Source organism: Ranitomeya imitator, chromosome 1 (assembly GCF_032444005.1).
Source record: "Ranitomeya imitator isolate aRanImi1 chromosome 1, aRanImi1.pri, whole genome shotgun sequence".
Taxonomy (NCBI): domain Eukaryota; kingdom Metazoa; phylum Chordata; class Amphibia; order Anura; family Dendrobatidae; genus Ranitomeya; species Ranitomeya imitator.
The window spans coordinates 464787373-464803342 of record NC_091282.1 but is presented as its reverse complement, the minus strand read 5'-3'; the positions used below and the strand labels follow the sequence as shown (position 1 = coordinate 464803342).

Here is a 15970-nt window from a genome sequence, read left to right as displayed (position 1 = left end):
AGTACATTCTTTAGGAGATAGATAGCCAGGACGCACATGAACTAGCTGATATCCTTATGTAACCTCGTCACCCTTTTCCCTCTCCGCTCTCCCCCTTCCTGGGTAATAAACATGGGATCGTGCGCGCCGCCGTGTCCTTATTTGACTGAATTATCTCCAGTTACACTATATTATTTGGTGTTTCAGATTAGCTGCTCCAGACCAGACTCATAGCGGAGACTACTGATGAACATGACCCATGCGTGTCAGCCTTTTCAATAGTTTTTGCATATAAAATGAGAGGCTTGTATTTGCATAGCCATAGTATAATGCTGTATGGTCGACACCTGACTGCTTGTGCGTGAGGAATTCTCTGGTGTTTAGAGAACGTTGGATTTCTGAGCATACAAGTGCAGCATATGTTTAGAGTAGTGACATTACTAGTGTGGGCTTCATTCATGTCACAGTCCCTTCAGTGCAGGTGTAGTAACAGGAGAAAAGCGTCTTCTGAGATTTGGGTATTATCCTAGATAGACGGCGTGCCATTGGTTAGGATGCAATATTTCTGCCTGAATTGCCTGCAAGTGTCCATATTTTTTACTAAGCTAATGATAGGAAATCTTAACCACTGCGTCCTGTATATCTTTGTCAGTTCCTACGCACACAGAAGTCAGTTATGAGCCAGAATAGTAACGTGTACGAGTAGCTGGCAGTTCAGACAACTGAGGAGAGTTCTGGCCTTGGCATTTCTCTTGATTGGGAATCCTGAGATCAGGGTGTTAAACAGTCGCTTGTTGCCTGCCAGCAAGCTAGGCTTCCCTACTGATTTAGGTTTGGCAGTGATATGGCTCTTCACCCTGTTGCCAGTCTAGCTGCCAAGGAGTCAGGACCAGCTCTGCACTTCCTGTCTTCCTCATTGTCCTGGCTGAGGATGGGACTGAGTGTGCCAAGTGCACATTGCCAAGAACATATTCCAGCACTGGTCAGCTCAGAGGAGGCCAACATCACCTGGGCTGTTGACAATCAAAATGCTCCAGACCTTTTAGGATTTTAAAGCACCAGCTGAAATAAAAATAGTCATGCTGAACAGAGAACTAATGCACTGTGTCTCATTTACCTGTCAGTAGTAACAGTGAGCCATGCGTTCCACATGGTCTACCAGTAGAAATAGCCAGAATTTTACGCATTCCATAACATTTTCTTAGCATTGCAGTTTTTTTTTTTTTCCTTCAAAAGCAGTGGGCGTGTCCACACTAAGGCTGAATACACCTACACCATTTTCCATTTTTTTGTTATTGTGTTTTTCTTAAACCAAATGCTTTTTGGGGAGCTAAAAATAATGCAGCCAGATTTTACTGTAAAGTCAATAGTGAAATCTCTAAAAACAAATTTCACAAAGGCCAACATTTATGAAGCAGTCTATGCCAGCCGTTGGCATAAACTATGTTTCTAAAGGTTGCAAATTGTGCAAGAACTTGAAATATGTGAATCATCTACTAGTCTCCTGACCTATCCGCCTCATAGGCATATCTGAAGCTGTTGAGTGTGGGTAGGTAGCTCCGCAGCTGGTTTGGACACTGTGGTGTAGAATATGATTGTCCAATGTGGGAAAATGGCCTTAGGCAGAATATGTTGTTGATCTACACCAGCTCATAAGTGGAAAAAAAAATCATTTTCTGACTTTAGGACAGTTTAAAACTCCATCAATTTTTTTAGATAGCGTGCACATACTGTATGATCTTTTTTTTTAAATGGTGTACAAAACATCAGATTTGATGAATCTACCCCAAAAGTGTTTTGAAGTTTGGCACTTTAGCAGTCTTTAGCATTTTTCAAAACGTGACACACTTGTGGCAATTTTATCAGGCATTTTTAACATGGTTTTTTTTTTTCAATAGACCTTGTAGTTTTCTACAGAAACCTACAAGGTCTATTGAAAAAAAAAAACATGTTAAAAACTCCCTAAAAAACAAAATAGATGGTGACAAAAATGACAAGAAAAAGATTTGCAATCCATGGAGTTTCTGCAACCATTAAAACCACTGAACAAGAACACTGTGTGAAGAGATGTCTGAAGTCTGAACTTGGCACTGACAAGCTATTTACTATAATGAAAAAAAATGTAAGGATGATTTATTTTTATAGCGCAGCCATGCTATACTTATCGATTGACGCTGTGTAGGTTGGCTTCTTTACCAAATCTAAGAAATAATCCCACCTTAATTTGTCTGTTAGGTCTTATTCAGAGTACAGTTTTGCGAAGTTTTTCATGTTTTCTCATAATGAATTGGATGTAACTGTCCGATCAGAGGCTCTAGCAAAGAGCCTAGTATTGACACCAACTGTCTAGCAGAACTAACCCCAATTTTGGAGCTGACTTTGGAGCTAACTAATTGCCAATATTGTTTATTTCTTATGAATAAATAACATATTAGACTTTGTTGGTGATGTGTTCTTCCTGTGCAATGATTATCATGCGAGTTAGATTAGACAAGCACATGGTCAATACTGGGCAGACCCTCACAATGATGCACATGTTCAGTAAAGTTGAAGGGTGGGCCCTAAGAATATTGCATAGGTTCAGTTTGGATGGGGAGACGACCCTCCAGAATATTGTACAGATTCAGTATGGAATATTGTTTCTAATACTCTATCGAAAGTCGGTTTAAAGTTGGTATCTTGAATAAAGAATACCTTGCTTTGTACACACTTCTTATTGAGGGATGGAGTGAAAGAAACCAAGTGACAGCAGGTGCCCTCCTTCATTGGCCCCGCTGTGTTCAAATAGTCTATTAACACATTCCAGTTTACAACCCCATTCAGATGAATGGAACTGATTTTCAGTTACAGACATTTCTGCAACAAAATCTGCAGCACAATGTACACAATGCACTTTTGATGCATTTTTTACTGGAAAGAAGCAGCAGAATTAAATAAAATACCAGCAAAGTAAATGAGGTTGAAATCTTATTTTTCCACTTGTAAACTGATCTTCAGCAGTCAAAAATCCTATGCATGTCATTTGTTTCTTTGTTTTTGATTCTTTTTTTTAGAAATCACTAGGGAGTTCATTTTACTCACACATGCACAGTGAGTCGTCAGCTGTGGAAGGATATATGGGGAGCAAAGGTGCTGAGGAAGGGGATGAGGGGTGAGGAGGTGCTGTGTTAGGAGGTGTGTGGAGGGGGCATGGTTTTCAAGGAAAGGGAGCTCCTGAGAATCCCCTTAATTAAGCAACATTAGCTTACTTTAAAGTGGACTTTTATGAGCTTAGTGAAGCTGAAGACCTGTGGGAACATACCTGGAACATTAAATAAGAACCAAAATATGGTCTTAACTAAGAAAAAACCCTTTCCAGAACAGAGATAGTTTCCTGCCTTGTCTTTGGGGAAGAAGACAACTAAAATGGCCGCCGATGCTGGACCAAAGATGAATGCCCACACTAGACTCATCACCTCCAGCCTGACTGGACGTAAGACACTCGGAGCGACACCGACTGAGCCAGCAGAGGGAGAGAAGAAATCCGACTTACAAGCGGCTCACACATTAGCCGCTGAGAAGGTTCCAGACAACCGACAGACAGCAGCGTTTCCGGGGACGACGACGAGGAGCGACGTGACATCGATAAGGAAAGGCACCGGGACTCCCCTGGGTCACCGAGACCTGCGGAGTGGAAAGAAGAATACTCCGACATCCTCTCTGCCAGTTGCCAGAAAGGAGGACAGACGCAGGGAAATGGCTGCGATGACGAAGCAGGAAATGAAAATGGCGCCGCTTCTGAAAAGACAAGGAGAATCACTGCGGACTCCGACAGAGGCGAATCTCCCCGGAGCCTTGCTATACTGCCGGGGACCCGGGAGAGAATCACTCCAGACTGTGACACCCACGCTGAAGAGGAAGGAGGATGAGGGCTGTGCTGCCATTCAACATGGCTCTGATGCTGTGAGTACAATCCCGCTCCAACACCGCCACGGTATACAGCAGCCCCATTCATTTCAAAAGAGCTGTGCCACCCCTAAACCCCATTATAAAAGCCTAAAAACTTTTGGGGCATAAGCAGGGGATAAGGACTATCCAGTGCCACCAGATAGCAGCTTAATGGATGCAAGAGAATTATTTGAAGGCTATAGCAGCTGGATATCATGCTCTAAACTAGAGTCAAATAACGAAAGGGGTCTATATGATGTCTCAGTAAATGTCACTGCTGAGAAGTATGACAAAAAAGGAATATGTAATGTCTCCATAGATGACACTGCTGAAGAAACACAGCTGATTGACACCATGGGTCCTTCTGCAGAGACCAGTGAGATTGCTGACAAAAATGTGGTAATATCTCTTGATAATTCCCCTTGCCCTAATGGGTCAAACACCAATGATTTCTTAAAGCCTTTATTGGACGCACAAAGAGAATGGCTGGATTCTTTGAGGGATCTTAATAATCTTTCTATTATACCATTCCATAACATAAATACCGGGATCCAAGAAGTATCGTTTCTCCTTGCAGAGAGTGACATGATAAGCATGTCGAGGTGAGGAAACTTAAACTTAAAGCCGCAATACTCCTCTGGGAAATATGCAAATTGTCTCTTCAGAGAGGAAGAGGACTACAACTCTAGTGCCACCTATTGGAAGTAGCAATCCTAACAGTCAATGTTGACCCTTTAATGAGCATTGTCACATGATTTAGGATAATAGCCAAACCAGAATCTCAGTTTGCAGACACTGTGTTTCGGGGTACTGCCCCTTGTCAGTGTAAAGTGGAAATCTGGTTTGGCTGATCAAGAGGCGTCTGACCGGGATCCAAGAAGTATCGTTTCTCCTTGCAAAGAGTGACATGATAAGCATGTCGAGATGAGGAGACTTAAAGCCGCAATGCTCCTCTAGGAAATATGCAAATTGTCTCTTCAGAGAGGAAGAGGACTAGAACTCTAGTGCCACCTATTGGAAGTAGCAATCCTAACAGTCATATTTCCCAAAGGAGCATTGCGGCTCACATGAGGAACTAGAGTGTCTACTCGGAAGACTTTACTAATGGTGGCAGAATCTTCCTCTCTTGGGAGTAGGGACCCTCTCTATGAAGGAGATTCTTCTGATACCTCATCTCTCCATTTCTATTCAGAAGATTCTAGTGATCCCAGTGAGCCCGATCTCCCAGAATATTTTTCATACCCCTTAAATACAGATAACTCTAATTTGAAGCAAATTCTCATGGAGTCTGAGATATGCACCTCCAACCTACCTTTAGTGGACAATATTCCCGTCTCTGAAGATTCTCCATCTGAAGGATTTATAATCAAAGTTTGTAAAGCCTTTCTAACATCGGCGGACATTTCAGGAAGGGGATTAGATTCTGATGTTGATTCTACAGTTTTATCTGGGACTAATATAAAGATTTCCGACTCCCAACAAACAGATGAAACAAAGACCTCTGAGTCCTTTGGCAAAAAACTACTTATAGACACTCTATCACATATTCTTAAAATTCTCAAACCGAATTCTATTAAGGCCCTAACACTTCGCTACCCTTCTCAAAAACAGACGATAAGACAATCAAAATTTCAACAGCTACACCTTCAAAAGACATCAAAAATTATTCTCTCATCTCAGACTCCCTAGAAAAGATCAAAAAAGATATTCGCTCTTTTAAGGACGGCTTAGTTAACTACGAAGAGTTTAAAAGAAAGAATAACCTAAAAATTAGAGGAATTCCGGAATCGGTCCAGCCATCTCAATTAAAAGATTATATCTCTACAATGATATCTAATCTGTTACCTAATACCGAAGTAAAGTACTTGGTTGAGAGGGCTTTTAGAATTCCCAGACCACTCTCTCTCCCTCCAAATATAGCAAGAGACGTTATTGTGTCCTTTTACCCTGGGTGGGTGAAGAATGATCTTCTTGCTCTGATTAGAAATTCAAAAATCCTCGCATCTCCATACGACAAAATAACTCTGTTCAAAGACTTGTCCAAGGCCACAATTCAAAAAAGGAAATCATTCCTATACACGACTCGAGACTTCCAGACTTCCACCATACAAATAAAATATGCGATGAAACTAAGTTATCTCTTCACCAGAGGAAGGAATTGTCTTTTTGGAAAAAAACGGAATAATACCCCCATCGACCTCACATAGACTCTCCTCTTCGTCCTCATCAGACTTATATTCTACTTGATAGAACGGGTTGCTAATTTAGTACAATTCCCATGGGGTCTTCTTATTCCAGACTACAAATTACAGTGGACTTAGGCTACTTTCACAACGACGTACCGACGGACGTTGTGCTAAATTTAGCACAACGTGGGCAGTGGATGCAGTTTTACAACGCATCCGCTGCCCATTGTGATGAGCGGGGAGGAGAGGATGGAGTTCCGGCCGCGCATGCACGGTCGGTAATAGCGGACACGTCGCACAAAAAAAGTTACATTGAACTTTTTTGGTGCGTTGCGTCTGCCAAAACACGACGGATCCGTCGCACGACGGATGCGACGTGTGCCCATCCGTCGCAATCCGTCGCTAATACAAGTGTATGGGCAAAAAACACATCCTGCAAGCACATTTGCAGGATCCGTTTTTTGCCGATTGCGACGGAGCCCAGAAGACGGAAGTGTGAAAGTAGCCTTTATAGAAGCAAATAGTAACATCTTATACCACTTGCTACTGTTTTAATTGAACCGAACTTTCCCTCCACAGAGTCTCAGGGTCACCCATAGGTGTTCCCGGATGTGACAAGCTCTCACACGTTACATATATTACTCAAAGTATTTGTATGATTAATACTTTTGATTTTCAGGTGCTGTAACAATGAGCAACAGTTAACTATGTATATACCTACAGAAATGTATGATTGCTTGTCTCTCCCCTATTTCCATAGGGGTATTTCCTTTTATCCATCCTTTCCTTCATTCCCTACCCTTCCCTCCCTCCCCAGAGTTATTAAAAAAACTTTCAATAAAAATTATTTGAAAAAGGAGGTGTGTGGAGTGGAGGTATTGTTGGAGAAGATGCTGGGAGTTAGCGTGATGTGCAAGTAGATGCGAGAGCAAAGGTACTGTGGAAGGAGATGTCTAGAGTGGAGGTGCTTTGTCAGAAAATTCGGACAGCTGAAGTCCTGTGGAGGGAGATACAGGGAGAAAATGTGCTGTGGAAGGAGAGGAGGTGTGAAAGAAGATGTGTGGATCAGAGATGCTATGTAAGGAGATGCGAGGAGTGGAGGATCTAAAGCAGATGTGGGAGCTGAACCAGTAAACTCAGCCAGTTGCTTTGTTTTCTCAATAGTTGCTCAATAGTTGCTATACTTTCCTATGTAGAGCGCAGTAGTAGAGAAGAGTTTGTCATCACCTGCTGCACTCTGCATAGGCTGTGACCCAGATGGCAAAACTTACTTCATATACTGATAGCTTTGTCATCTCAGTTGCTGCCTGTGCAGAGCACAGTAGCCATGTCAAATTCATTGCATTGGCAACAGCAATTGATCATTAATCATTTTTAATACATGTTAATTGCAAGATTATTTATTTACAAGACTTCTGCAACATTTACAGTCTATTATAATGTGGTCCAACCCTTTTAAGGCACATTTAGAAGGGCCTATCCATAAGTGCCAATCGATTATACATAAGTTGATTGGTGCATTTTTACTGATGTGGGCTTATAATAACTAATGGGAACAAAACAATCTGTCCCCATCCAGCATCATGTTTTCAGTGCAGATCCAGCTTAGTGTTGCTGATTACCATAATTTTTGTTCTGCCAGCGTAGACAATCCGATCATCTGATCAGATGTGTTTTATGTTAAAAGCCTTTTAGTTCAGCAGAGCAGTGGTTGCCATTTGTGCCATAGGTAAAAAGCACAGGGTTTTGTGGTGGTGAAGCATCAGTACTTTCTCTGTATGTACATGTGGTTTGCCGCATTGCTTTTAAATTGAATGTTATATATTAGGTTTTCAAGCAAGAAGGCTGGATACTCAGTGCTGGTACTTAATAGGGCCCAACCTAGGAGCATATAATTGCAGTGTGTTAATTTTTGTGTAAGAACGTTTTAAATCTGCAACACAACAATGTACAGACACACACAGAGATCACATAGTGATCCCAGGCCTTTCCCACACATTAGGCCACTTGTGAGAGACACGTACAGTTGTGTAAAAAAAGTGTTTGCCCCCTTCCTGATTTCCTATTCTTTTGCCTGTTTATCACCCTTAAATGTTTCAGATCATCAAACAAATTTAAATATTAGTCAAAGTTAAAACAAGTAAACACAAAATGCATTTTTTAAATGAAGATCTTTATTATTAAGGGAAAAATAAATCCAAACCTACAGGGCCCTGTGTGAAAAAGTGATTGCATCTAAAACCTAATAACTGGTTGGACTACCCTTAGCAGCAACAGCTGCAATCAAGCGTTTGCGATAACTGGCAATGAGTCTTTTACAAAGCTCTTAAGGAATTTTGGAGGAGGGTTTCCGAGCATGAAATGCCTTTTTAAGATCATGCCACAGCATCTCAATCGGATTAAGGTCAGGACTTTGACTAGACCAATCCAAAGTCTTAATTTTGTTTGTTTTCTTTTGGATTATTGTCCTGCTCTATTATCCAAGTGTGCTTCAGCTTGAGGTTATGAACAGATGGCCGGACATTCTCCTTTAGGATTTTTTGGTACACCGTATAATTCATGGTTCCATTTACCACAGCAAGTCTTCCAGGTTCTGAAGCAGCAAAACAGCCCCAGACCATCACACTACCACCACCATGTATTACTGTTGGCATGATGTTCCTTTTCTGAAATGCTGTGTTACTTCTACATCAGATGTAATGGGACACACAGCTCCCAAAAAGTTCAACTTTTGTCTTGTCAGTCAACAAAGTATTCTCCCAAAAGTCTTAAAGATCATCAAGAAGTTTTCTGGCAAAACTGGGATGACCCTTTATGTTCTTATTGCCCAGCAGTGGTTTTAGTCTTGGAACTCTGCCATGCAGGCCATTTTTAGCCCAGTCTCTTTCTTATGGTGAAGTCATAAACACTGTCCTTAACTGAGGCAAGTGAGTCCTGCAGTTCTTTGCCTGTTGTTGTGGGGACTTTTGTGACCTCTTGGATGAGTCATCGCTGCGCTTTTGGGATAATTTTGGTCAGCTGCCCACTCCTGGGAAGGTTCACGACTGTTCCATGTTTTTGCCATTTGTAGATAATGCCTCTCTCTGTGGTTCACTGGAGTCTCAAAGCTTTAGAAATGGCTTTATAACCATTTTCAGACCTTTTCTCAATTACTTTGTTTCTCATTTGTTCCAGAATTTCTTTGGATCCCAGCATGATATCTTGCTTTTGAGGATCTTTTGGTCTACTTCACTTTGTCAGGCAGGTCCTATTTAAGTGATTTCTTGATTTTAAAATGGGTGTGGATGTAATCAGACCTGGGTGTGGCTAGGGAATTCAATTCTGCTTCCCAGAGATGTGATAAACGACAGTTAATTTATGTTTTAAGAGCGGAGGGGCAATCACTTTTTCATACACCCTGTAGGTTTGACCTGTGGGTTTGGACTTCTTTTTCCCTCAATAATAAAGACCTTTTATTTAAAAACTGCATTTTGTGTTTACTTGTGTTATCTTTGTGCAATATTTCAATTTGTTTGGTGATCTGAAGCATTTTAAGTGTGACAAACATGTAAAAGAAGAGGAAATCAGGAGGAGGCAAACACTTTTTCACACAACTGTGTATCAGTCACCCGGAGATCGCAGAGATCTTTGCTGCTGTGTTTACACAGCTATTGTAGCAAACAATTAATAAATGCTAAAGAAAATGCTGTCAGACTAGTATAAGCAGCCGTCTCAAGCACATGGGTTTAGAACAATAGGCTATTAAAAAGGGAATGAGAAGCTGTTTAAGGTCATCACATCCTAAAGCACAACACAGCCTGGCAATTGTGGTGTGTTAAGGTACCTTCACACATAACGATATTGTTAACGATATCGTTGCTATTTGTGACGTAGCAACGATATCGTTAATGAAATCATTATGTGTGACAGCGACCAACGATCAGGCCCCTGCTGGGAGATCGTTGGTCGCTGAATAAAGTCCAGAACTTTATTTCGTCGCTGGACTCCCTGGAGACATCGCTGGATCGGCGTGTGTGACACCGATCCAGCGATGTCTTCACTGGTAACCAGGGTAAACATCGGGTAACTAAGCGCAGGGCCGCGCTTAGTAACCCGATGTTTACCCTGGTTACCATCCTAAAAGTTAAAAAAAACAAACACTAGATACTTACCTACCGCTGTCTGTCCTCCAGCGCTGCGCTCTGCACTCCTCCTGTATTGTCTGTGAGCCGGAAAGCAGAGCGGTGACGTCACCGCTCTGCTTTCCGGCTCCCAGACAGTACAGGAGGAGAGCAGAGAAGCAGAGCGCAGCGCTGGAGGACAGACAGCGGTAGGTAAGTATCTAGTGTTTGTTTTTTTTTACTTTTAGGATGGTAACCAGGGTAAACATCGGGTTACTAAGCGCGGCCCTGCGCTTAGTTACCCGATGTTTACCCTGGTTACCGGCATCGTTGGTCGCTGGAAAGCGGTCTGTGTGACAGCTCTCCAGCGACCAAACAGCGACGCTGCAGCGATCCGGATCGTTGTCGGTATCGCTGCAGCGTCGCTCAGTGTGAAGGGGCCTTTAGTTCACCTGAGCCATTAATGAAAGTTAAAACTGAAGATGCAGATGTATTTAGTTTGTCGTGCGCTTCTATGTGAGGTTTGCTATTCAGGTATATCTGCTGGGCTCAATGAATCTGTGTCACTGAAGGTGATGGCGGTGAAATAAATAATACACTATTAAAGAAAAATACATGCACTTCCATCCATGTAAGAACTACACTCTTAAGGTACCGTCACACTCAGCAACTTTACAGCGAGAACGACAATGATCCGTGACGTTGCAGCGTCCTGGATAGCGATCTCGTTGTGTTTGACACGCAGCATCGATCAGGATCCCGCTGTGCCATCGCTGGTCGGAGCTAGAAGTCCAGAACTTTATTTGGTCGTCAGGTCGGCGTGTATCGTCATGTTTGACAGCAAAAGCAACGATGCCAGCAATGTTTTTACATGGAGCTAACAACCAGCGAGAACAATAAGTGAGTCGCCGTTACGTCACTGGATCGCTCCTGCATCGTTCTGGAGATGCTGTGTTTGACGTCTCTACAGCGACCTAAACAGCGACGCTCCAGCGATCGGCTCGTTGTCTATATCGCTGCAGCGTCGCTGAGTGTGACGGTACCTTAAGATCACATGCTGCCAGCTGGTGGACCCATGTTCACCAAGCCAATATATTGCATTATATTGCATAGATATATTGTACCTCTCTTATACAGCATCCCATAAACCATAACCATTCATACAGAATCGTGTAAAAATATTCTTTGTCTGAAATTCGAGACATACTGAGGTACAGTAAAGGCCCATAGAATTTGATTTCACATCACAGCTCCATACAACTCGCAGGTTGTATTAACCTGCATGAAGCTATTTGCATGAGACCTGGTTTTCCTACTTGACATTAGTGGCAGAAACAATATATGGGTATATGGCATGCTCTAGTTTTCTAGCCATCTGACAGTAACCGCTCAGAGCTGTGCTTTGCTTTATATAGTGGACCCAATGGAGCATAGTGGAGGAGAAGCATCTTTACAAGCAGAGGAATGGATATCTGATTCCATTGGTTGATGTTTTTTAATTGTTCTCGTGGTTATTAAAAATTGCCAACTATCTTATGATAGCATTGCCTCTTATAATTTTGCACTGAAATGGTTAATAAGGCCTGGCACCCTTATCCTTTTAATCTTTTAATCTTTATTATCTTTATCCTTTCCTAATTTACCTCTAGGAAATCTTGCTGCATTCCTTCTTTTTGTGCCACCCAGACATCTGGAGAGAGCCTTTATTCCCTGGGAAAAATGGTAGCCAGTGCCAAGTCCTATACCCATGGTCTCTGTTTCTCTCAGGCTGCACATTTCTGTCCTTCTGGGCACTCCTATTTCGCAGCTGTTAAATCCAGCAATGAATGGATGCCTTGCAAAGGCAGATGGTTTCCTCCCTCTGTGCCCTTCCCTCAGCACGTACACGGACACACATGCAGGCTCACTTCCACAGCTGACAGTTCTGTCATTCCATGAACTGGCAGGTGGAGATACACAGACCACAATGCGGCTTAGACTGCGTATTCATGCCACACATTAAGTGGGGCCATCCATGCCCAACCTCTGCTCAGCTGAAGACAAATCAGCAAATGCCAATTCATACAATTTCCAGTTAGATATGAATGCCCAAGATCGCCAGTCTGATGTCTTGGGCATATATCCATATTGTACTTTATATGTTTCAGTGTTGGAGTACATAAGATCCATTGACCTAAAATAAAAAATAGAAGAGTCATGATTTGGAAATTACTTGACCACTAGACAACAAGACAGGCCACCACCAGTTATGGTTTCATCTTCTTTGGACTTTGGGTTATAGGCTAGGTGCAGATGAGCGTATATTCTCTCATCTGAGGGAATTGGGCCGGATATGCTAATCACACTCTGATTAGGTGTCCTCTAAGCTCTGTCTGATTTTTTTCCACGGACTCATAGATTTGTATGGCCGAGTGTGATGGAAATGCAAATCGGGCATTCAGTGATTTTTTTCCTTGGACAGATTCCGTCAGAGGAAAAAATGAGACATGTGCACTGCCCCATGGAATAAAGGTACCGTCACATTAAGCGACGCTGCAGCGATATAGACAACGAGCCGATCGCTGCAGCGTCGCTGTTTAGGTCGCTAGGAGACGTCAAACACTGTAACAGCTGAACGATGCAGGAGCAATCCAGTGACGTACTTATTGCTCTCGCTGGTTGTTCGCTCCATGGAAAAACATTGCTGGCATCATTGCTTTTGCTGTCAAACACGACGATACACGCCGACCTGACGACCAAATAAAGTTCTGGACTTCTAGCGACGACCAGCGATGGCACAGCGGGATCCTGATCGCTGCTGCGTGTCAAACACAACGAGATCGCTATCCAGGACGCTGCAACGTCACAGATCGTTGTCGTTCTCGTTGGTAAGTTGCTTAATGTGACGGTACCTTTACATTGGTCTGAATGCAATCTGATGTTTTGTCAGTGGTCTGCATGAGCACTTAGTTTAATATTCTTTTTTAAACTCATTATTAAACAATCTACACTTGGTAGGTTTAGGACCCCCTGTGGTATCCTCACCTGTAGTCCTTTCTATCATGGTTTTAAGTGAAGGTGCTTTATTTCTTCTGTAAACCTCATTTTATTAAGAATATCAGTGGACACATTAACACAATGGATTGTCTCACGGGCTTTTATACATTTTCAGACAGAGCAATGTATTAAGAACCACATAGTAATGTAGAATACAAGCTACATATAAAGCTCCCATTTGTGATAAATAGCGACAAAAGGTTGTATTTAAGATATTGATACAGTAATAGTAGTGTTACACATAGACAGACAGCTCCAGGGGAGCAATGAAGGAAGCAGCACTCCAGAGCTTCCAGGGGAACGGTGGTGTATTTACCCCTCACAATTCTGAGACCACTTTTCAGCTCCTCTATGGATGGATGACATCTTAATGACACCTTCCCGTATAGATTACTGTATGTCAAAGAAAAGAGCTCAGTCTAGGTTATGTGAGTGTCCATTCTTTCTGGTCCTGCATTTTGGATTATATTGATGCCTCCATAAGTGCCAGATTTGTGTGCATTGGTCATACCTTCTAAGCGGTCTAGGAGCAATCTGAATATAACATGGCAAAAGTCTTCAGCCTGTGCCCACAAAGTCCACAACTTGCATTTCCAGCAGCATATTTGTGGGAACTCGCTATAATTAACAACTAAATATAGAGTCATTGAGCAGCAATAGTAATAGCTCATTTGCCATTCTTGCTTTTGTCTCTTCTTTTTTTTCTTTATTTTGCACCGAATTAAAGGTTTGTATTCTGTCATGTGAAAGAGTAATTAATGTGAAAGTCTAATTATGCAAAGCTTCTTATACAATGTAATCAACTCATCGGTACCTAGAAATCTACTCCACATGTTTGTCTAGCAAAAAAGGGAAATTACGTCTGCTCATCCACTTTCAATGGTTCAAGGTTCTGAAGGGGGAAAAACGTAATACTTGTAAAACACAAAACACTTACCTTTTTTTCTTGATCTCTTTACAGATCTTGGACAATCAGGAAGCCCAAGCCACAATGATCCTGCCAAGAATCCACCAGGTAAATATAACCCCTGCAAAATTTACATTCTAACAATGCCAGAGAACAAAAGTCGTACTGTGATAGCTGCAAAGTGTATAATTGGTCAGCAATCTGCTTTGCATAGGCAATGGGAAGAATCAGGACAAGCAGTTATTATGTTACAACTTCCATTGTAACCAATGCTTTGCTGCAACTTCATTAACATTCACTTTCTCGTGGGTCTCTTGTAATCTTGACTAGAAGATGCTTTATACAAAATATATCAAAGATCACATCCCATTACAATTGGCCATATGGTTTCAATATCAGGTAAATGAACGTGTTCTAATGGTAGCCATATACCTTCAATGGCTGCCGACCAAACACTTGTTCAGCCTACAGCCATTCCTACTGACATCCCCCTACACATGCAGGCTTGTCTATATTTTCAAACAGGAAAGGAGTCGTTCTCGACTAGACATGTCTGGAGGCGTTTTATCTCGCTAAGGCTATAAAGGATCGGCTGTAGAAATTCAGCATGTCCAATCCTTCTTTTCCCCCATTTTATCTGTTGTGGGTTGTCAGGAGTTCACCTTCTACATAAGATAGTCGGTTGGTCCGGCTGAGATCTACTGGTTCAGCTGATTTGATCAAATATGTGTGGAAGCCTTAATATATATCGATGGGCAGAGGATGATGCTTCATGAAATGTTTTGACAAAGGATTTGTTTTTTTGTGTATGTGTTTTAACTTTTCGGCACTGCATTGTGAATACAGAGTATAGTCTACTTAGGACAACCTCTGTTGGGACTGAAGAAGATCTGATAGGTGGATTCTAACCTTTTCTTTTTCTTCCAGGTGCCCAAACAATGTGTATTCATTTGTGCAAAATGTGCTTGTGTCCACCACAACTTTTTCTTACATGTATATTTTTGCTTATTTTTTATTCATCTGATTTAAAGTAATCGCACAAATGATACATATAATGAATCCTTGTTGGTCCTGCTTCTGTTTCCAGAAAAAAAACAATCTATTTTTTTAATTTTGAAAAAGAAATCCTAAATGAACTGATTTGCATCCATAGAAATGATCCTTCTGTTTAATTTGCTTCCTTATTACTTTATATTATAGCAAAGTTCTTCTGAAAAACATAACATGGGATTAATAGAGAATCAGTGAGGATTGTTGCTGATTTCTTGACTGCCTGTTATCCCATGGCCAAAATAAATTTTAGTGTGCACATTTAGTTCTTAACCACTCACTTACTGGATGCAATAGGACATATAAACATATGTTTTTCCCGTTGCTTTTCTAAAACCAGTACAGTCATCACTCTTATTACTCACTGTCCCCAATGAGGCTACCTTTCTCTTTTACATATACACATTGGAGCTAGTTACATTGAAAACTAATTAGCCTTTGGAGTGCAGGAGGAAGCTGATATACCTAGACACCCAAGTAAGTATAGTAAGTACACACAAATTCCATGTAGATGTTGTCCTTGGCTGGGTAGGGAGCACATTGCTAATCACTTATGGATCCACTAATGTAAAGGAGTTTTCTGATGGCAAAAAGGGCTACAAATTACCCCTGTAAGTTTGACACATGTAGTATGAAAATACAGTGGAATCGAATACAGTAAGTAGCCTAGTTGAATCCTTTAAATAAAATATGTAAAGTGGATCTGTCACCAGATTTCACAATGTAGCCTGCACACATTATTAATCCTGTAGCGCTAAATGATGTACATGTACGTCAATGCTGGG

The 15970-nt window shown here is 41.6% G+C and overlaps 1 protein-coding gene across 14 annotated transcripts in view; it reads left to right on the top strand.

Annotated features, from left to right (window-relative positions):
* NFIB (nuclear factor I B) overlaps positions 1-15970 on the top strand; it is a 686817-nt gene that overhangs the window by 539596 nt on the left and 131251 nt on the right. For all 14 annotated transcript variants that reach the window (XM_069765080.1, XM_069765026.1, XM_069765061.1 and 11 more), the window contains exon 3: positions 14190-14243. In XM_069765080.1, the coding sequence (XP_069621181.1) occupies positions 14190-14243 (54 nt within the window). The remainder of the gene's footprint in view (positions 1-14189; positions 14244-15970) is intronic.